This window comes from Carlito syrichta, unplaced genomic scaffold (genome assembly GCF_000164805.1).
Source record: "Carlito syrichta isolate Samal-C Ts95f unplaced genomic scaffold, Tarsius_syrichta-2.0.1 Scaffold304505, whole genome shotgun sequence".
Taxonomy (NCBI): Eukaryota; Metazoa; Chordata; class Mammalia; order Primates; family Tarsiidae; genus Carlito; species Carlito syrichta.
In genome coordinates, this window is record NW_007248601.1 from 92,588 (window position 1) to 107,110 (window position 14,523).

Here is a 14,523-nt window from a genome sequence, read left to right on the forward strand (position 1 = left end):
GGTGGCCGGGAGCGGCCGCTGCACTCCAGTCTGGGCGACAGCGTGAGACTCCAACTCAAAAAATAATAATAATAAAATAAAATAAAATACAATTTGCTGGAAGAGACATGGCAATTCGTGGTTATAAGACTGACCTCAGGAGCTGGGCTGCCTGAGTCCTGTCCTGAATGGGCACTGGCCTTCCTGTGTGACGTGGGGAAAATGCTTCACATCTCTGTGTCTCAGTGTCCTCCCCCTGACGAATCCTGATAGCACTGAGAATTCGTGGGTGCGGGGCTTGGGGGAGGTCCCGAGGGGTCAGCAGGGGTGCAGGCTCAGAGCCGGCCCCGGCACACGGCCAGTGCCCCACACACGGTGGCCTGCCAGCAGCCACTGGGCCACGCCTGCGCCCGCCCCAGTCCCACCCTCTTTTGCAATGGGTCTCACTGTCCTTCGCAAATGACCAGATGGACACCGCCACGTCCCCAGGCACATGGTTCTTTAGGGGCTGGACCCACAGCCCAGTCCCCGTGGCAGGGTCCAGGCCAGACGTGTCTCTGGGTGGACCCTTCCCAGGCTGTCTCAACAAGGAAGATTCAAAGGGAACAAAAACCATTCGTTGTCTTATGATTTTAGAAGTCGATCTAGAATGTCCTTTCCGGCCAGGCGCAGTGGCTCACGCCTGGAATCCCAGCACTTTGGGAAGCTGAGGTGGAAGGATCACTTGGGCCCAGGAGTGGGAGACCAGCCTGGGCAACATGAAGAGACCCCATCTCTACAAACAAAACAAAAGCTAGCCAGCCATGGTGGCGTACGCCTTTAGCCCCAGCTACTTGGGAGGCTGAGGCAGGAGGATCGCCTGAGCCCAGGCGGTCGAGGCTGCAGTCAGCCCTGATGGTGCCCTTGCACTCCAGCCTGGGCGACAGAGGGAGACCCCCAACTCAAAAAAGAAAGAAAGAAAGAAAAATAGAATGTCTCTCTGACTGGGGAATGCCGGGAAAGGAGCTGGTCCCTTGGGTTCCCCAGAATGGGCCACCCGAGTCCCCCAGCCCACCAGGGCTTCTTCTGGGAGGGGTCACCTCAGGGGAGGGAACCCCTCCACATAGTCCGGACCCTGAGTTTGAGCCCTGAGGCCAAAAGATGCGGGCGTCCAACCATTTGGCCGTGTGCTGAGTCTAAGACTCTTCAGGCCAAACTCCCCAAGCCGTGAGAGCTCGGTGGCCGCCCACCGTCGCCCCAAGTGGCAGTGGCCTCCCACAGCCCCGCCCCCATGTCCCCTCGGTCGTTCACCTCCATCCTGGTTCTTAAGAAAAGTGTCTCAGGCGGCCGGGTCCTCTTCCTTGAAAAGCAACTGAAGTAATGAAAACTTTGTGTTTTTGTTTTTATTTTCTGGTTCCCCGAAGGAGGCCGTCAAGGTTTGGAAATTTCTGTGGCTCCTCTCTCTTGCCTAGCCTGTCTCCCTGGGAGAGGGACCGTCTCTTGCGTCTCCTGTGTCTGTTCCTCCACCGCCGGTGGGGTCTCTGCTTTCTCTGAACCTCAGGCTCTTTCTTAACCCGATCTTCCATTCCAGCCCCTTCGCTGACCCGCTCCGGCCTCTCCTGAGGCCCGGTGCTTCTGGTGCGCCCGCGCTTGCTGACACTGGCTGCGTCTCTTCCAACCCCCACGGCTCAGAATGTTCTGGGGCCAGTTCATGGCTGGGCGCTCCCTGCAGCCCGGCGCTGGCTTATCCGCTTCCAGGACATGGAGGCCACGTGCTGCGGCCTTCCCCGTGGGCCGGGGCTCCTGAGAAGCGAGAATCTGGGCTGCTCACCAGACCAAATGCAGAGAGCTTTAAATTGGAAACGTGGGCCAGGCGTGGTGGCTCACACCTGTCATGCCGGCACTTTGGGAGGCCGAGGCAGGAGGATTGCTTGAAGCCAGGCGTTGGAGACCAGCCTGGGCAACAGAGCAAGACCCCGTCGCTAGAAAAATAATAACAGTAAATTGGAAACATTATCAGCTGCCAGCTGTGAACTAGCCCCAAAGAGCACCCAGGGCAAACGTACAGACTATGCTTAAACTAAGTCTCATCTTGACTCGGTTTCTCTCACAGGATCATCCCAGAGCCGAATACGAAGCCAGAGTCCTGGAGAAATCTCTGAGGAAAGAGTCCAAGAACAAAGAGGTATGGTGCGGCTGCCACCGGTCAGCTTCCCCTTCTGGAAAAAAACTTTTTTCTCAGCCGTGTAGACCGTGGTCAGCCTGGACAGCAGGTATTTGAGGCTCTGTACGCCTCTGTCAGGGTGAGATTAGCCATCGACAGCAGCTAAACAGAGGGGCCTGTGTGCCAATAAAACTTTATTGATAAAAACAGGCAAGGGGCCAGACTTGGCCCCAGGGCTTTCGTATATCAAACCTGCTAGAGATCGCTCTTCTGGACGTGTCCTGACATGATCTCAAGCCTCAGCGGGCATTCCAGCAGCAGGACTGGGTAGCTGGGAGGCCTTTGGGCGGGACACGTGCCAGCCATCCCGTCTGCCCTTCGTGGTCCAAGTCAAACAGCAAAATGACTGTCCAACCCAACCCCTGAACCACTGGCCAGTTCCACGTTTCACAGAGAAGTGTTGTTTTGTATGTCATTATATTGACTTATTTTGCGGAGACGGAGTCTCACTATGTTGCCCAGGCTGATCTCAAACTCTTGGGCTCAAGCAATCCTCTCACCTCAGCCTCCCAAAGTGCTGGGATGACAGATGTGAGCCACCACACACCTGTTCTGTGTGTTCTCGAAACCCTCATCTTTTTATATTAAATGCCTTTTTTTCCCCTAAACCTGTCATTCAAATGAGCTGTCCCGCGCGCAGCCTGAATTCTCGCCAACACCCCAGCTGGAGGTGCAAGCGGTTTCTCAGGAAGACCCTTCCCGTGCCAGTCTGGGGTGTGGCTGGGCCCCCCTGCCACCAGGAAGGGCGCCCTCCTGGACACCCCGTGGAGTCTAGTGGGATCTGAGGGTGTGGGGAACAGAGCCCCAAAGTGGGCATCACCGTCCTCACCCAGAGAGGCCATCGCCCCAGGCCATGCACGCCAGCGTGCTGTTCCTAGGGCCAGGGAACCCCTTCCCTCCTGGTAAGGAGAGGCCCAGACCCTGCCACCCCTCAGGCCCCGTGGACCTCCAACGTGTTTTCAGGACGGCATCCCCGGCTCTGACCCGGCCGGCGATGTCTCAGGACTCAGCGTGCACCCCTTGTGAGGTCCAGCTGAAGCTTTGTGTTTTCACCTGTTGGCCTGAGCCTCGATGGGTATTTCGTGTCTCCTAAGGGGGAAACCAGCCTTGTGCACGCACTGTGTCCCTTCCAGATGAGGGACTTTACCACTCCTAATCGGCAGATCCAGCCAGGGGCGCCGGAGGCCACCGCCCAGGACACACAGCCCCTCTGATCTGTGGCCCTGGGCTGGGTCTCGGTCTGGGCTTTGGTCACAGGAAATCAGCAAAAACATTGGGTTCATTCCTGCAGGGCCCGAGGGTGGCCCAGCACTGTCTGCTTCTTCCTCTGTCCCAGCGGGCCTCCGGCTGCTTTGTGGTTTTGACTTTTCCCCCAGCCATGGCACTAAATTAGTTTATTTAAAACAATCCATGATTTTGTTGGCATATTCGCTTGGGCTTTGGTGTGGTGGTGAAATGCTGGTGGTGACCCGTGTCTGTGCACACTACATAATCTGGGGACCCTGCAGCTGGCCCCTGGGATGGGGCGTGACCAGGCCCCAGGGAGCTTGTGCTGATATGGGTTTTTCTCCCTCCCTCCCTCCCTCCCTTCTTTCTTTCTTTCTTTCTTTTTTTTTTTTTTTGAGTCGGAGTCTCACTCTGTCGCCCAGTCCGGAGTGCAGTGGCCGCTCCCGGCCACCGCAGTCTCGACCTGCTGGGCTCCAGCGATCCTGCTGCCTCAGCCTTCCAAGTAGCCGGAATTACAGGCGCGTGCTACCACGCCCGGCTGATTTTTTGATTTATTGTAGAGATGAGGTCTCGCCGCCCAGGCGGGTCTCGAACCCACGGGCTCAGGCAATCCACTCACTTCGGCCTCCCAAATGCGCGGGATTACAGGCTGAGCCACCGAGCCCGGCTTCTTTCCTTCTTTCCTTCTTTCCTTCTTTCCTTCCTTCCTTCTTTCTTTCTTTCTTTCTTTCTTTCTTTCTTTCTTTCTTTCTTTCTTTCTTTCTTTCTTTCGAGTCAGAGTCTCACTTGTCCAAGCTGGAGGGCAATGGCACGCTCACGGCCACCCCAGCCTCGACCCGCTGGGCTTCAGCGATGCTCCCACCTCAGCTTTCCAAGGAGCCAGAACTACAGGCGCATGCCACCACACCCGGCTAATTTTTGATTTATTGTGGAGATGAGGTCTTGCCAAGTTGCCCAGGCTGGTCTCGAACCCACAGGCTCAGGCAATCCACTCGCCTCCGCCTCCCAAAGTGCTGGGATGACAGACTGAGCCACCAAGCCTGGCCTCTTTTTTTTTTTTTGAGGCAGGGTCTCATTCTGTCGCCCAGGCTGGAGTGCAGTGGCACCATCACGGCTCACTGCAGCCTCAACCTCTAGGTCTCAGGTGATCCTCCAGCCTCAGCCTCCCAAATAGCTGGGAATACAGGTGCATGCCGCCACACTCAGATCATCTTTTTTATTCTTTAGAGACGGGGTCTGGCTGTGTTGCCCAGGCTGGTCTCAAACTCCTGGCTTCAACCAGTTCTCCCACCTCGGCCTCCAAAGGGCTGAGATTACAGGGGCAAACCACCATGCCCAACTGAGTTTTGTAGAGACGCGGTCTCACTATGTTGCCCGGGCTGATTTTGAACTCCTGGGCTCAGGTGACCCCCCCGTCTCGGCCGCCCTAAGTGCTGGATGCTAGGTGTGAGCCAACGTGCCCAGTCCTGGAGTCCCAGTTTCGACCTCCGTGTCCATGACCTTGTAGAATGTGGGCCTCTGCCTTCTCCTATTTACCCAAAACGCCTAGACCCGAAATCAGCCTTGGCGGCGGGCCTGGGCACCGGGGACCCAGACCCTGCCACGGAGGAGACGGCCCCCTGGGCCCCGGGTCTGTAGATGGCCCCTAACCATGCCTCACCACACGGTGGTCTCTCTCCCCCCACCCTCCCTCAGAAGCGCCGGCATGTCCCCGAGGACTCAGCAAACGCATGGAAGAGAAGGGTTAAGACAGCCATGGCGGGGGTGAAATTGGTACTTTCCCTAGGGGGTATCGCGCCTCTTGACTGTCTCAAACGATCCAAGCCGATCGTGTTTCTCCCCAAAAAGCTCTGTTCTGTTTTGTTTTTTTAACACACACCCCGTCTCTCCGTCCCCTCCCGCACCCGTGAGCCCGGCGTGTGAAGCTGGCACTGCATGGCTGTGGCACGTCCTGGGGGGGTCACCCCCGCACCCCGGGGAGCTCGTGAAACGTGCTTGTCACAGCAGTCCTGGGTCCCCTCGTGAACCCGCATGCCACCCGCCCCTGGAATGAGCGGCCCTGCTGTCACGTCCCTGACTGTGTCCTCGCCCTGCGACGTGCATTTGCCTGTCGAAAACTCTGCCCCCCTTGGAAACATCCCAGGAGAATGCCCCGTGTCTCCCTGAGGTTTCTCCAGACCAAGCCAGCCCCGGTCCCCGAGAGCCATCAGGCCGTGTGACACCACCGGCGACGTTCTAACTGGTCGTGCCCGTTGCTTGTGGCGACAAAGGAAAAATAACTATTATGGGCTGGGTGGCAAGTGGCAAGGCGTCCTGGATCTTCCTCCCTGGAAGTGAGACTTTCCACGAAGGAAACGGGCTGGAAGGCAGGGGCTCTTGAGCCTTGAGAGGGGCACTGGCGGGACCATGCCAGGGACAGAGGCAGCTCGTGTGCCAATGGCCGCCGCGTCCACGAGGACATGACATTATCTCCCAGCTGCCTAGGCCCCAGGTGCTTCTTTGAGCGCTGGCCATTGGCGCTGGCTTGTCACCGTTTTTAAAGCATTGTCTGAGCATTTCTGGGGTCCAGCTTGTCCACGAGCACGCACGCACACACGACATTCGTGTCCCGCCGTGGTGGCCCCGTGCGTGACTGGCTTTGTCTCGTGTATAGACCGACAAGGTGAAGCTGACCTGGAGGGACCGGTTCCCGGCCTACTGCACCAACTTGGTCTCCATCGTGTTTATGGTGAGTTCTGGAAGGCTATGGGGGGAGGGGTTGGGGGTGTCAGAGATGCCCTCAGGGAGGTGACCGGCGCCCGTGGAGCCCGGGCTGAGCCCTGAGATTCCACCAGCACCCCCCAAATAGGAAGAGACCCAAGGGGGTACGTGAGATGGCTTCAGGGGGTCCCTCACACGCGCAGCTTTCATTCGGAGAGTGACACGTCCCTTTAAGTGACCCGTCATCCAGTCTCAGGATTCCAAAGGTTTCATTCAAGACGAAGCTGAAGAGGTTTTAGGAAAACCATTCAAGTGGCTGTGCACAGTGGCAGAAGCCTGTAGGGCCAGTGAGTTGGGAGGCTGAGGCGGGAGGATCGCTTGAGCCCAAGAGTTTGAGATCGGCCTGGGCAACATAGCAAGACCCCATCTCTACAAAAAAAATTCTTTTTAACAAGCCAGGCCTGGTGGCATGCACTTGTAGTCCCAGCTGTTTGGGAGACGGAGGTGGAGGATCGTTTGAGCCCCAGAGGTCAAGGCTGAGGTGAGCTGTGATTGTGCCACAGCACTCCAGCCCGGGCGACAGAGTGAGACCCCGACTCAATAAGTCAATAACTAGCACAGAGACAGAACAGGATACGGGGGGTTGCTCAGGAAAGCCCAGGCCTGTGACAGCTGACCCCGTGGCGCCGGGGGGGATGTCCGTCCCAGGGACTTCTGCTGCGTCCCCAGGCTGGCTGTGTCTCTGTCACCCTCAGGTGGTCAGGGCCACCAGTGGTCACGTGGGAAGTGCCTGTGCCCTCATCCGGCCCTGTCGCCTGGTACCCAGGGACCCCGGACAGCTTGTACCGGGGGTTAGCATGTACCCAGCCTGCTGCTGTTCTGGGGAATCTGAGCGGGTGCGCACTCAGGGCCGCATGTCCCCACCAGCCGGGCCCAGGCTCTGTGCTGAAGGGGGACGGGAGCAGGTCCTGGTCCCCGTCCTGGGACTCGGGAGGCCAGAGGCTCGGGCAGCCATGTCTGCCCTGAGGCTCACCAGCTCCCGGCGAAGACACAGCCATGGACGGGCCAGTGGGAGCAGGCAGAGGAGGTGGGCCTCAGTGGTGCCATCAGAGTTGCCGGCCTCTCTGACCTCTGCCTGCCCGTCCTGGGTGTGGGTCCCTCTTGGCCATGCTTTTTTTTATGGCGTTGGGGTCTCCCTCTGTAGCCCAGGCTGGAGTACAGTGTCGCCCTCCCGGACTCGGCAATCCTCCCGCCTCGGCCTCCCGAGTAGCTGGGACAACAGGCCCACGCTACCACACCCGGCGCATTTTTTGATATTTTGTAGTGACGAGGCCTCGCTGTGTTGCCCAGGCTGGTCTTGAGCTCCTGTGCTCAAGCGATCCTCCTGCCTCGGCCTCCCAAAGGGCTGCGATTGAGATGCTTTCCCAGGACACTAGGGAGGCTGAGAATGTCTTGAGCATTTGGTCTCTCAGCACTGGGGATGATGGAGGGAGGGCAGAGGGGTGCTGGGGAGACCAGTCAGGGCTTCATTCCATGATCCGGGGTTGGCTGGCACCGACAAGGTGCCCCCCCGGCCCTGAACACCCTGGGGTGGCCACGCCGCCGAGCCCCAGCCCTTGGGAGATTGTGTCCGGGCAGGGAGACTGCTGGGGGGCCGCGGGCCTCGGGTAGGGCCGGGGAGCCCGCTGGGTGGGGGCCTCCCTTGACACGTCACCCACATCTGGCTCAGGGCGTGGGGCGGTACCTCTCCCGGGGCGAGGCCTCTTGGCAGGACCGAGGGGTTTTCCGAGGAAAGCCCTCGTTTCCAGAGCTGGCCAGGGAGTGGTCCTGCAGGGCTGCGCCCCCGCCCCGGGTGTGGCATGGGCTGCCGACGTTTTCCCGGGCGGGGCGCACACACCGGTTAGTCACCGGTCCCTTCTGCAGACGCCAGGCTTCACGGGGCATGGCGGGAGTTGAGGGCCCACAGTTGAACATGAGAGCTTTTCCTGAAGGCTGTGGTCTCCCTCTGGGGTGGACACACCCCACCCGTCCCGAGCTGCACCAGGGTGGGGCCCCTGGGAAGTGGCCGGGAGGGTGGCACTCAGCCCAGCACGATGTCCGAGGGTGTCCCTGCTTCCAGGAGCTCAGGGCAGCCCGGGGTCAGGGAGAAGCCCCCTCCAGCAGCCGGGATGGCCAGCAGGGTGGTGGCCGTGCCGTGTCTTGTGCTCTGCTTAGGGACGGGGCTTGGGCTTCTCTGTCGACGTGGTGGGAGGGGCTGGTGTCCACCGCGCAGCCCTGGTCCCGGGAGCCACATGTGACCGTGCAGCTGGGACAGGACTCGCCCTCTGCACCCGTGCATGGGAGAAAAGTGCGCTGTCCCGGGACTCGGGGACACCGGGTGACAAGACAGAGCCCACGTGCTGCAGGCGGGGTCACACGGGGGCTGCCTGCCTGCCTCAGGGCGGGCTCAGGACGGGGCATCCAGGCTCCTGGACAGGGCAGGGCGGGGCCTGGGTCTTCTGGGAAGAGTTAGGCCCTTGAGGAAAAGCAACCAGACACACAGCGGTGGGTGGAACGATCCTGTCACGTAGCTGGCTCCCACCCCAGGCTCACTGCCAGCCCGGGATTTATGGAATGTTCTGGTTCCAGGGTGGTTCGGGCACGAGGGGGCCTCTCTCTCTCTCGTGGAGGAGCCGAGGGGGGTTGCCGGCTCCTGGGGGGGAGAAGGGTCCCAGCTCTGCCCCGCCCGGACCCTGCCCCCTCTGTTGACCGGTGGCCCCTGGGAGGTGGCCGGGAGAGTGGCACTCAGCCCGGCATGCTGTCCAAGGGTGTCCCTGCTTCTGGGAGATCAGGGCGGCTGAGGGTGGGAGAGAAGCCCCCACCGGCAGCCAGCCCACTCTGAGACCAGCCGGGATGAATGCCGGGGTGGTGACCGTGCCGTGTCTTGTGCTCTGCTTGGGTATGAGCCTTGGACTCCTCTGCAGACGGGGGCGGCCCCACCTGCCAAATCCCAGCCCCTGTGCACACAGCCTCTCTGAACCTTTGTGTCCTCGTCCATGCGACAGGAGCCAGCCCCTCGCTCCTTGTCCTGGTGGGTGGACACACGGGCAGGTGCCTGGGAAACGTCCAGCTTTGCTTTGCGGCCGGAGAGCCGGAGGGAGCTGCTGGGCCAGGCCCCCAGGGCCGGGGGGTTGGGGCGGCCCTGGCTAAGAGTGACCCCTCCCACAGATCGCAGTGACATTCGCCATCGTCCTGGGCGTCATCCTCTACAGAATCTCCACGGCCGCGGCCCTGGCCATGAACTCCTCCCCCTCTGTGCGCTCCAACATCCGGGTCACGGTCACAGCCACAGCGGTCATCATCAACCTGGTGGTCATTATCCTCCTGGACGAGGTCTATGGCTGCATCGCCAGGTGGCTGACCAGGATCGGTGAGCGCCTGCGTACCGGTGGCCGAGCCCCAGGGGGACCCCGCGCCTGGCCGCCCTCGCGCTGTGCAACCCAGGGCTCGTCGCTTAGCGTCTCTGGACCCAGCTCCTGTCTGTGAATGGGGATCCTGAGCGCCGGCCCCAGGGCCCCTGTGGGATCCTCCTGAAGGGTGGGGCGGGCGCCTCAGCCTCTCCCCTCCTCCCCCACCCCCCAGAGGTCCCAAAGACGGAGAAGAGCTTCGAGGACAGGCTGATCTTCAAGGCCTTCCTGCTGAAGTTCGTGAACTCCTACACACCCATCTTCTACGTGGCTTTCTTCAAAGGCCGGTAGGGGCTTCCTCAGCGTCCCCGGCGTCCCCTCCAGGACCCGGGAGGCGAGGGAGGTGCCAGGAGGGAGGCCCGGGTGGCGCGGTCACTGTGGAGAGGGCTGGCTCCCAGTGAGCTCCCAGGACAGCGGCGATGCCTGCTGGAGCCCGGGGGCTGGGACGCGGGTGGTGGGGACCCGGGCAGGGAGCCCAGGCAGTGGGGAGTCCAGGCGGTGGGACCCAGGCAGCGGGGACCTGGACGGTGGGAAGTCCAGGTCGTAGGACCTGGGTGGCGGGGACCCCAGACAACGGGGACCCTGGGCAGGGAGGACGTGGACAGCGGGGACCCCTGCAGGGAGTCACAGCAGCTGGTTCTGGCAGGGGGACCATCTGGAGCCACCAGGCTGTGGAGGGGCCTGCGCCCACACCCCGTGACGCCCACCCCCCGTCCCTCCTGCCAGAGTCCCATCTCAGAGGCCACACCCCGCAGGTCCCCGGAAGGCGAGAGGTGGTCTGTCTTGGGCACCACCCACCCCAACTGGACAAGGTCCCCAGTGTGGCTCTGTGCCAGCCCCCCGACCGTCCATGCGGGTGGCACATCCTAAGCTCCAGGCAGTGGGGATGTAGGTGGCTTCAGGCCCTGGTCCCTCCGGGTCCTCTTCCCTCTGCCTCAGGGCCTCAAGGTTTCCTGCTGAAGTTACTTATTTTGTTTCGTTTTGTTTCCTAGAGACCAGGCCTCGCTGTGTTGCCCGGGCTGGTCTCGAACTCCTGGGCTCCAGCGATCCTCCCGCCTAGGCCTCTCAAAGTGTTGGAATGACAGACGTGAGCCACCATGCCTGGCCTTTTTCTTTTTCTTTTGAGTCAGAGTGACGCGACATGGCTCACTGCAGTCTCACCCTCCTAGGCTCGGGCAGTCCTTCTGCCTCAGCCTCCCAAGTTGCTGGGACTACAGGTGCCACGTCCAGCTAATTTTTTGTATTTTCTGTGGAGACGAGGTCTTGCTATGTTGCCCAGGCTGGTCTCAAGCCTCTGGGCTCAAGCAGTCCTCCTGCCTTGGCCTCCCAAAGTACTGGGATGACAGGCGTGAGCCTCCACACCCGGCCTGAAGTTACTTTTTCTTATGCCTCTGGGTTGGGGAACATTCGACCCACAGGAAGCCATCATGGTCATTTTTTTTGTTTTTTGTTTTTGAGTCGAAGCCTCACTCCGTCACCCAGGTTGGAGGGCAGTGGCACGCTCACGGCCACCCCAGCCTCCACCTGCCGGGCTCCGGCCATCCTTCCGCCTCAGCCTCCGGAGTAGCCGGAACTACAGGCGCACGCTGCCACGCCCGGCTCATTTTTTATTTATTGTCGAGATGAGGCCTCGCCAGGTTGACCAGGCGGGTCTCGAACCCGTAGGCTCAGGCAATCCTCTCGCCTTGGCCTCCCAAAGTGCCGGGATGATGGGCTGAGCCGCCGAGCCCGGCCCACCGTGGTCGTTTTTTTCAGCCGATGAAATCAGGCGAGGGGGAAGCCTGGACCTCCACTCAAGCTGAGACTTCCAGCCTCAGAGCACAGCCCGGCACCCCCAGGTGGCCTCGGGAAGCCGCGGACTCCCTCTCACCGCCTCCCCTTCCTTGCAGGTTTGTTGGCCGCCCCGGCGACTACGTGTATATTTTCCGGTCCTTCCGAATGGAGGAGGTAACAGAGCCCCCGCGTCCCTGCAGCCCTTCTGTCCCGCTTACACTGGGTCTGCCCGTCTCCTTCCTGCTGGTGGACACTTCCCCTCTGTCTTCCGGGGCCAGGGGGCTTTGGCCTCCCTCGCTGGCTCCCAGGGACTCCCCCTAGAATGGCCAGGGCTCTGCAGGGCGGATGAAAGTAAGCAATGACATCCAGTTTTCTTTTTTTTTTAGAGACGGGATCTCGCTCTGTTGCCCAGGCTGGAGTACTGCGGTGCAATCAAAGCTCACGGCAGGCTCCAACTCCTGGGCTCAGGCGATCCTCCTGCCTCAGCCTCCCAAAGTGCTGGGATGCCAGGCACGAGCCACCGCGCCCAGCCTTAGGCTTTTTCACTCTGCATCTGCCTGCCCACAGAAGGCCTGGTTAGTGTGCCAGCCGCCTTCTGCCCCTGAGTCACGGCCCGTGGACTTGCTCTCATGGCTGGTGCTGCCATCGGACCATGCCAGGTTTCTGGCCTCTCAGTGGTCCAGGTCTCGGGAAACCAGTCCACATGGCCAACTCACAGAACAATCCAGTTTTTCAGAAAAAAGGGCTGGGCCTTCCTGATAAAGACCCTGGGAAACGAGAGGCGGGGTTGGGGTGGACATCGGGTACAGGGCGACCTGGCCATTGGGAGTGCAGCTGAGAGGTCTAGCCACCCGCATATGGGCCCCTGGGCATCCCAGGACACGGGCCTCAGCCGCAGTGACGGGCATTTGCAGAAAGCCCAAAAACTACTGTTTGCTTTTTACACGACACAGAAGATACCGTGTGAAACCCACTGATGGTTAGAGAAATTATGGGAAGTGAAGGACATAATTGCTTGTATGAACACGGCTCTCCAAGAATGAGTTGAGGCCAGGAGTTCAAGACCAGCCTGGGCAACATAGCGAGACCTCATCTCTACAAAAATAAAAATTAAAAAAGTAGCCAGGTATGGTGGCACCCACCTAGAGTCCCAGCTGTTCAAGAGGCTGAGGCAAGAGGATTGTCTGAGCCCAGGAGGTCGAGGCTGCAGTGAGCTGTGATCGTACCACTGCGCTCCAGCCTGGGCGACACAGCAAGAACCTGTCTAAAAAAAAAAAAAAGAAAAAGAAAGAAAGATGACTCTCCCAGACAATTTTTTTCATGATTGTCTAAAAGTTTTGCTTATGCCAGGGTGGTGACTCACTCCTGTCAACCCAGCACTTTGGGAGGCGGAGGCGAGAGGATTGTCGGAGCCCAGGGGGCGTTTGAGACCAGCCTGGGCAATTTGGCGACACCTCATCTCTACAATAAATACAAAAATTAGCCGGGCGTGGTGGTGCAGGCCTGTAGTTCCAGCTACTCGGGAGGCTGAGAAGGAAGGATGGCCGGAGCCCAGCAGGTCGAGGCTGCGGAGGCCGGGAGCGTGCCCCTGCCCTCCAGCCTGGGCGACAGAGTGGGACATCGACTCAAACACAAAAGTAAATAAATAAGGTTTTGCTTGAGACCCAAAGAGAGAGCACTGTGCCCCAAGGATCGCCCGCCAGCCCTTGGGTCCCCTTTGTTTGGACAAGTTACGTGTCTTGCCCAGCGAGGCAGCTCACCGTCCCCTGCCTGCCTGGTCCCTGGCCGAAGGGGCACGGTCCCACAGACGACAGGGCACAGGCCTCAGACAGGGGACCCTCCGCGTGGCTTGTCAGCTGCACGGGCCCGGCCTGCCATGGCAGCGTGAGGCCCTTGGAGCGGAGAGGGCACAGGCCCCAGGGACAAAGGAAGAGCCTGAGACGTCCCCACCCTGCCCCAGCCTCAGTCCAGCCCTGGTGGCCTGTGGAAAAGGTTTCATCGCTTCCCCGGGCTGCCCCAACAAGATACCACAGCCCGGGCCGCTGAGAGTAACAGAGTTTATTCTCTCTGTTTTGGAGGTCAGAGCCCAGAACCACGGTGTCCGCAGGGCCGTGCACCCTCAGAGGTCCTGGGGAGGTCCTCCCTGCCTCTCCCGGCTTCTGGGGGCTTCTGGAAATCCCTCCCGCTCCTTCACGCCTCCCTCCAGCCTCTGCCTCCTTGTTCACGTGGCTTCTTCCTCCTGTGTCTGCGTGTTTTCTCTTCTTTCTTTTTTTTTGAGTCGGAGTCTCACTCCGTCGCCCAGACTGGAGTGCAGTGGCCGCTCCCGGCCATCGCAGCCTCGATCCGCTGGGCTCCAGCGATCCTTCCGCCTCAGCCTTCCAAGTAGCTGGGACTACAGGCATGTGCCACCACGCCCGGCTAATTTTCTGATTTCTTGTAGAGACGAGGTCTCACCAAGTTGCCCAGGCTGGTCTCAAACCCATGGGCTCAGGCAAGCCTCTCACCTTGGTCTCCCAAAATGCTTGGGATTATTAGTGTGAGCCACCGCACCCGGTCTCTCTTCTTTTTTTTTTTTTTTCTTTTTTTTTTTTAATCCGATCTCACTCTGTCGCCCAGGTTGGAGGGCAGTGGAGCCATCACAGCTCACCACAGCCTCGACCTCCTGGGCTCAGGTGATCCTCCTGCCTCAGCCTCCCACGTAGCTGGGACGACAGGCACGCGCCACCACGCCTGGCTCGTTTTCTGATTTTTCGTGGAGATGGGCTCTCGCTTTGTGGCCGAGGCCAGTCTTGAGCTCCTGGCCTCGAGCCATCCCCCTGCCTCGGCCTCTCCCGTGCTGGGATGACGGGTGCGAGCCACCCTGCCTGGCCTGCTCTCTCTTCTTGAGAGGACCCCGTTCTGGTCAGGGCCCCCCCATGGCCTCACCTTCGCATGGCCTCACCTTCGCACGTCCGCACGAGGCCATGATCCCGGGCCATCGGGGCCAGGGCTTGGGCCCTCCTCTCTCCAGAGGGCACGAGTCCGCCACCCGCAGGGCTGATGCGCTCTCCGCCCGCCCGCAGTGCGCACCCGGGGGCTGCCTCATGGAGCTCTGCATCCAGCTCAGTATCATCATGCTGGGGAAGCAGCTGATCCAGAACAATCTGTTCGAGATCGGCATCCCGTGAGTGGGGGCGGGGAGGGGGCGTCCCGCGG

The 14,523-nt window shown here is 60.4% G+C and overlaps 1 protein-coding gene across 1 annotated transcript in view; it reads left to right on the forward strand.

Annotated features, from left to right (window-relative positions):
- ANO1 (anoctamin 1) overlaps nucleotides 1-14,523 on the forward strand; it is a 92,638-nt gene that overhangs the window by 56,858 nt on the left and 21,257 nt on the right. Inside the window, exons 15-22 of the mRNA XM_021713360.1 lie at nucleotides 1,383-1,394; nucleotides 2,072-2,143; nucleotides 5,105-5,182; nucleotides 6,063-6,137; nucleotides 9,317-9,518; nucleotides 9,731-9,842; nucleotides 11,445-11,502; nucleotides 14,391-14,491. Of these exons, the coding sequence (XP_021569035.1) occupies nucleotides 1,383-1,394; nucleotides 2,072-2,143; nucleotides 5,105-5,182; nucleotides 6,063-6,137; nucleotides 9,317-9,518; nucleotides 9,731-9,842; nucleotides 11,445-11,502; nucleotides 14,391-14,491 (710 nt within the window). The remainder of the gene's footprint in view (nucleotides 1-1,382; nucleotides 1,395-2,071; nucleotides 2,144-5,104; nucleotides 5,183-6,062; nucleotides 6,138-9,316; nucleotides 9,519-9,730; nucleotides 9,843-11,444; nucleotides 11,503-14,390; nucleotides 14,492-14,523) is intronic.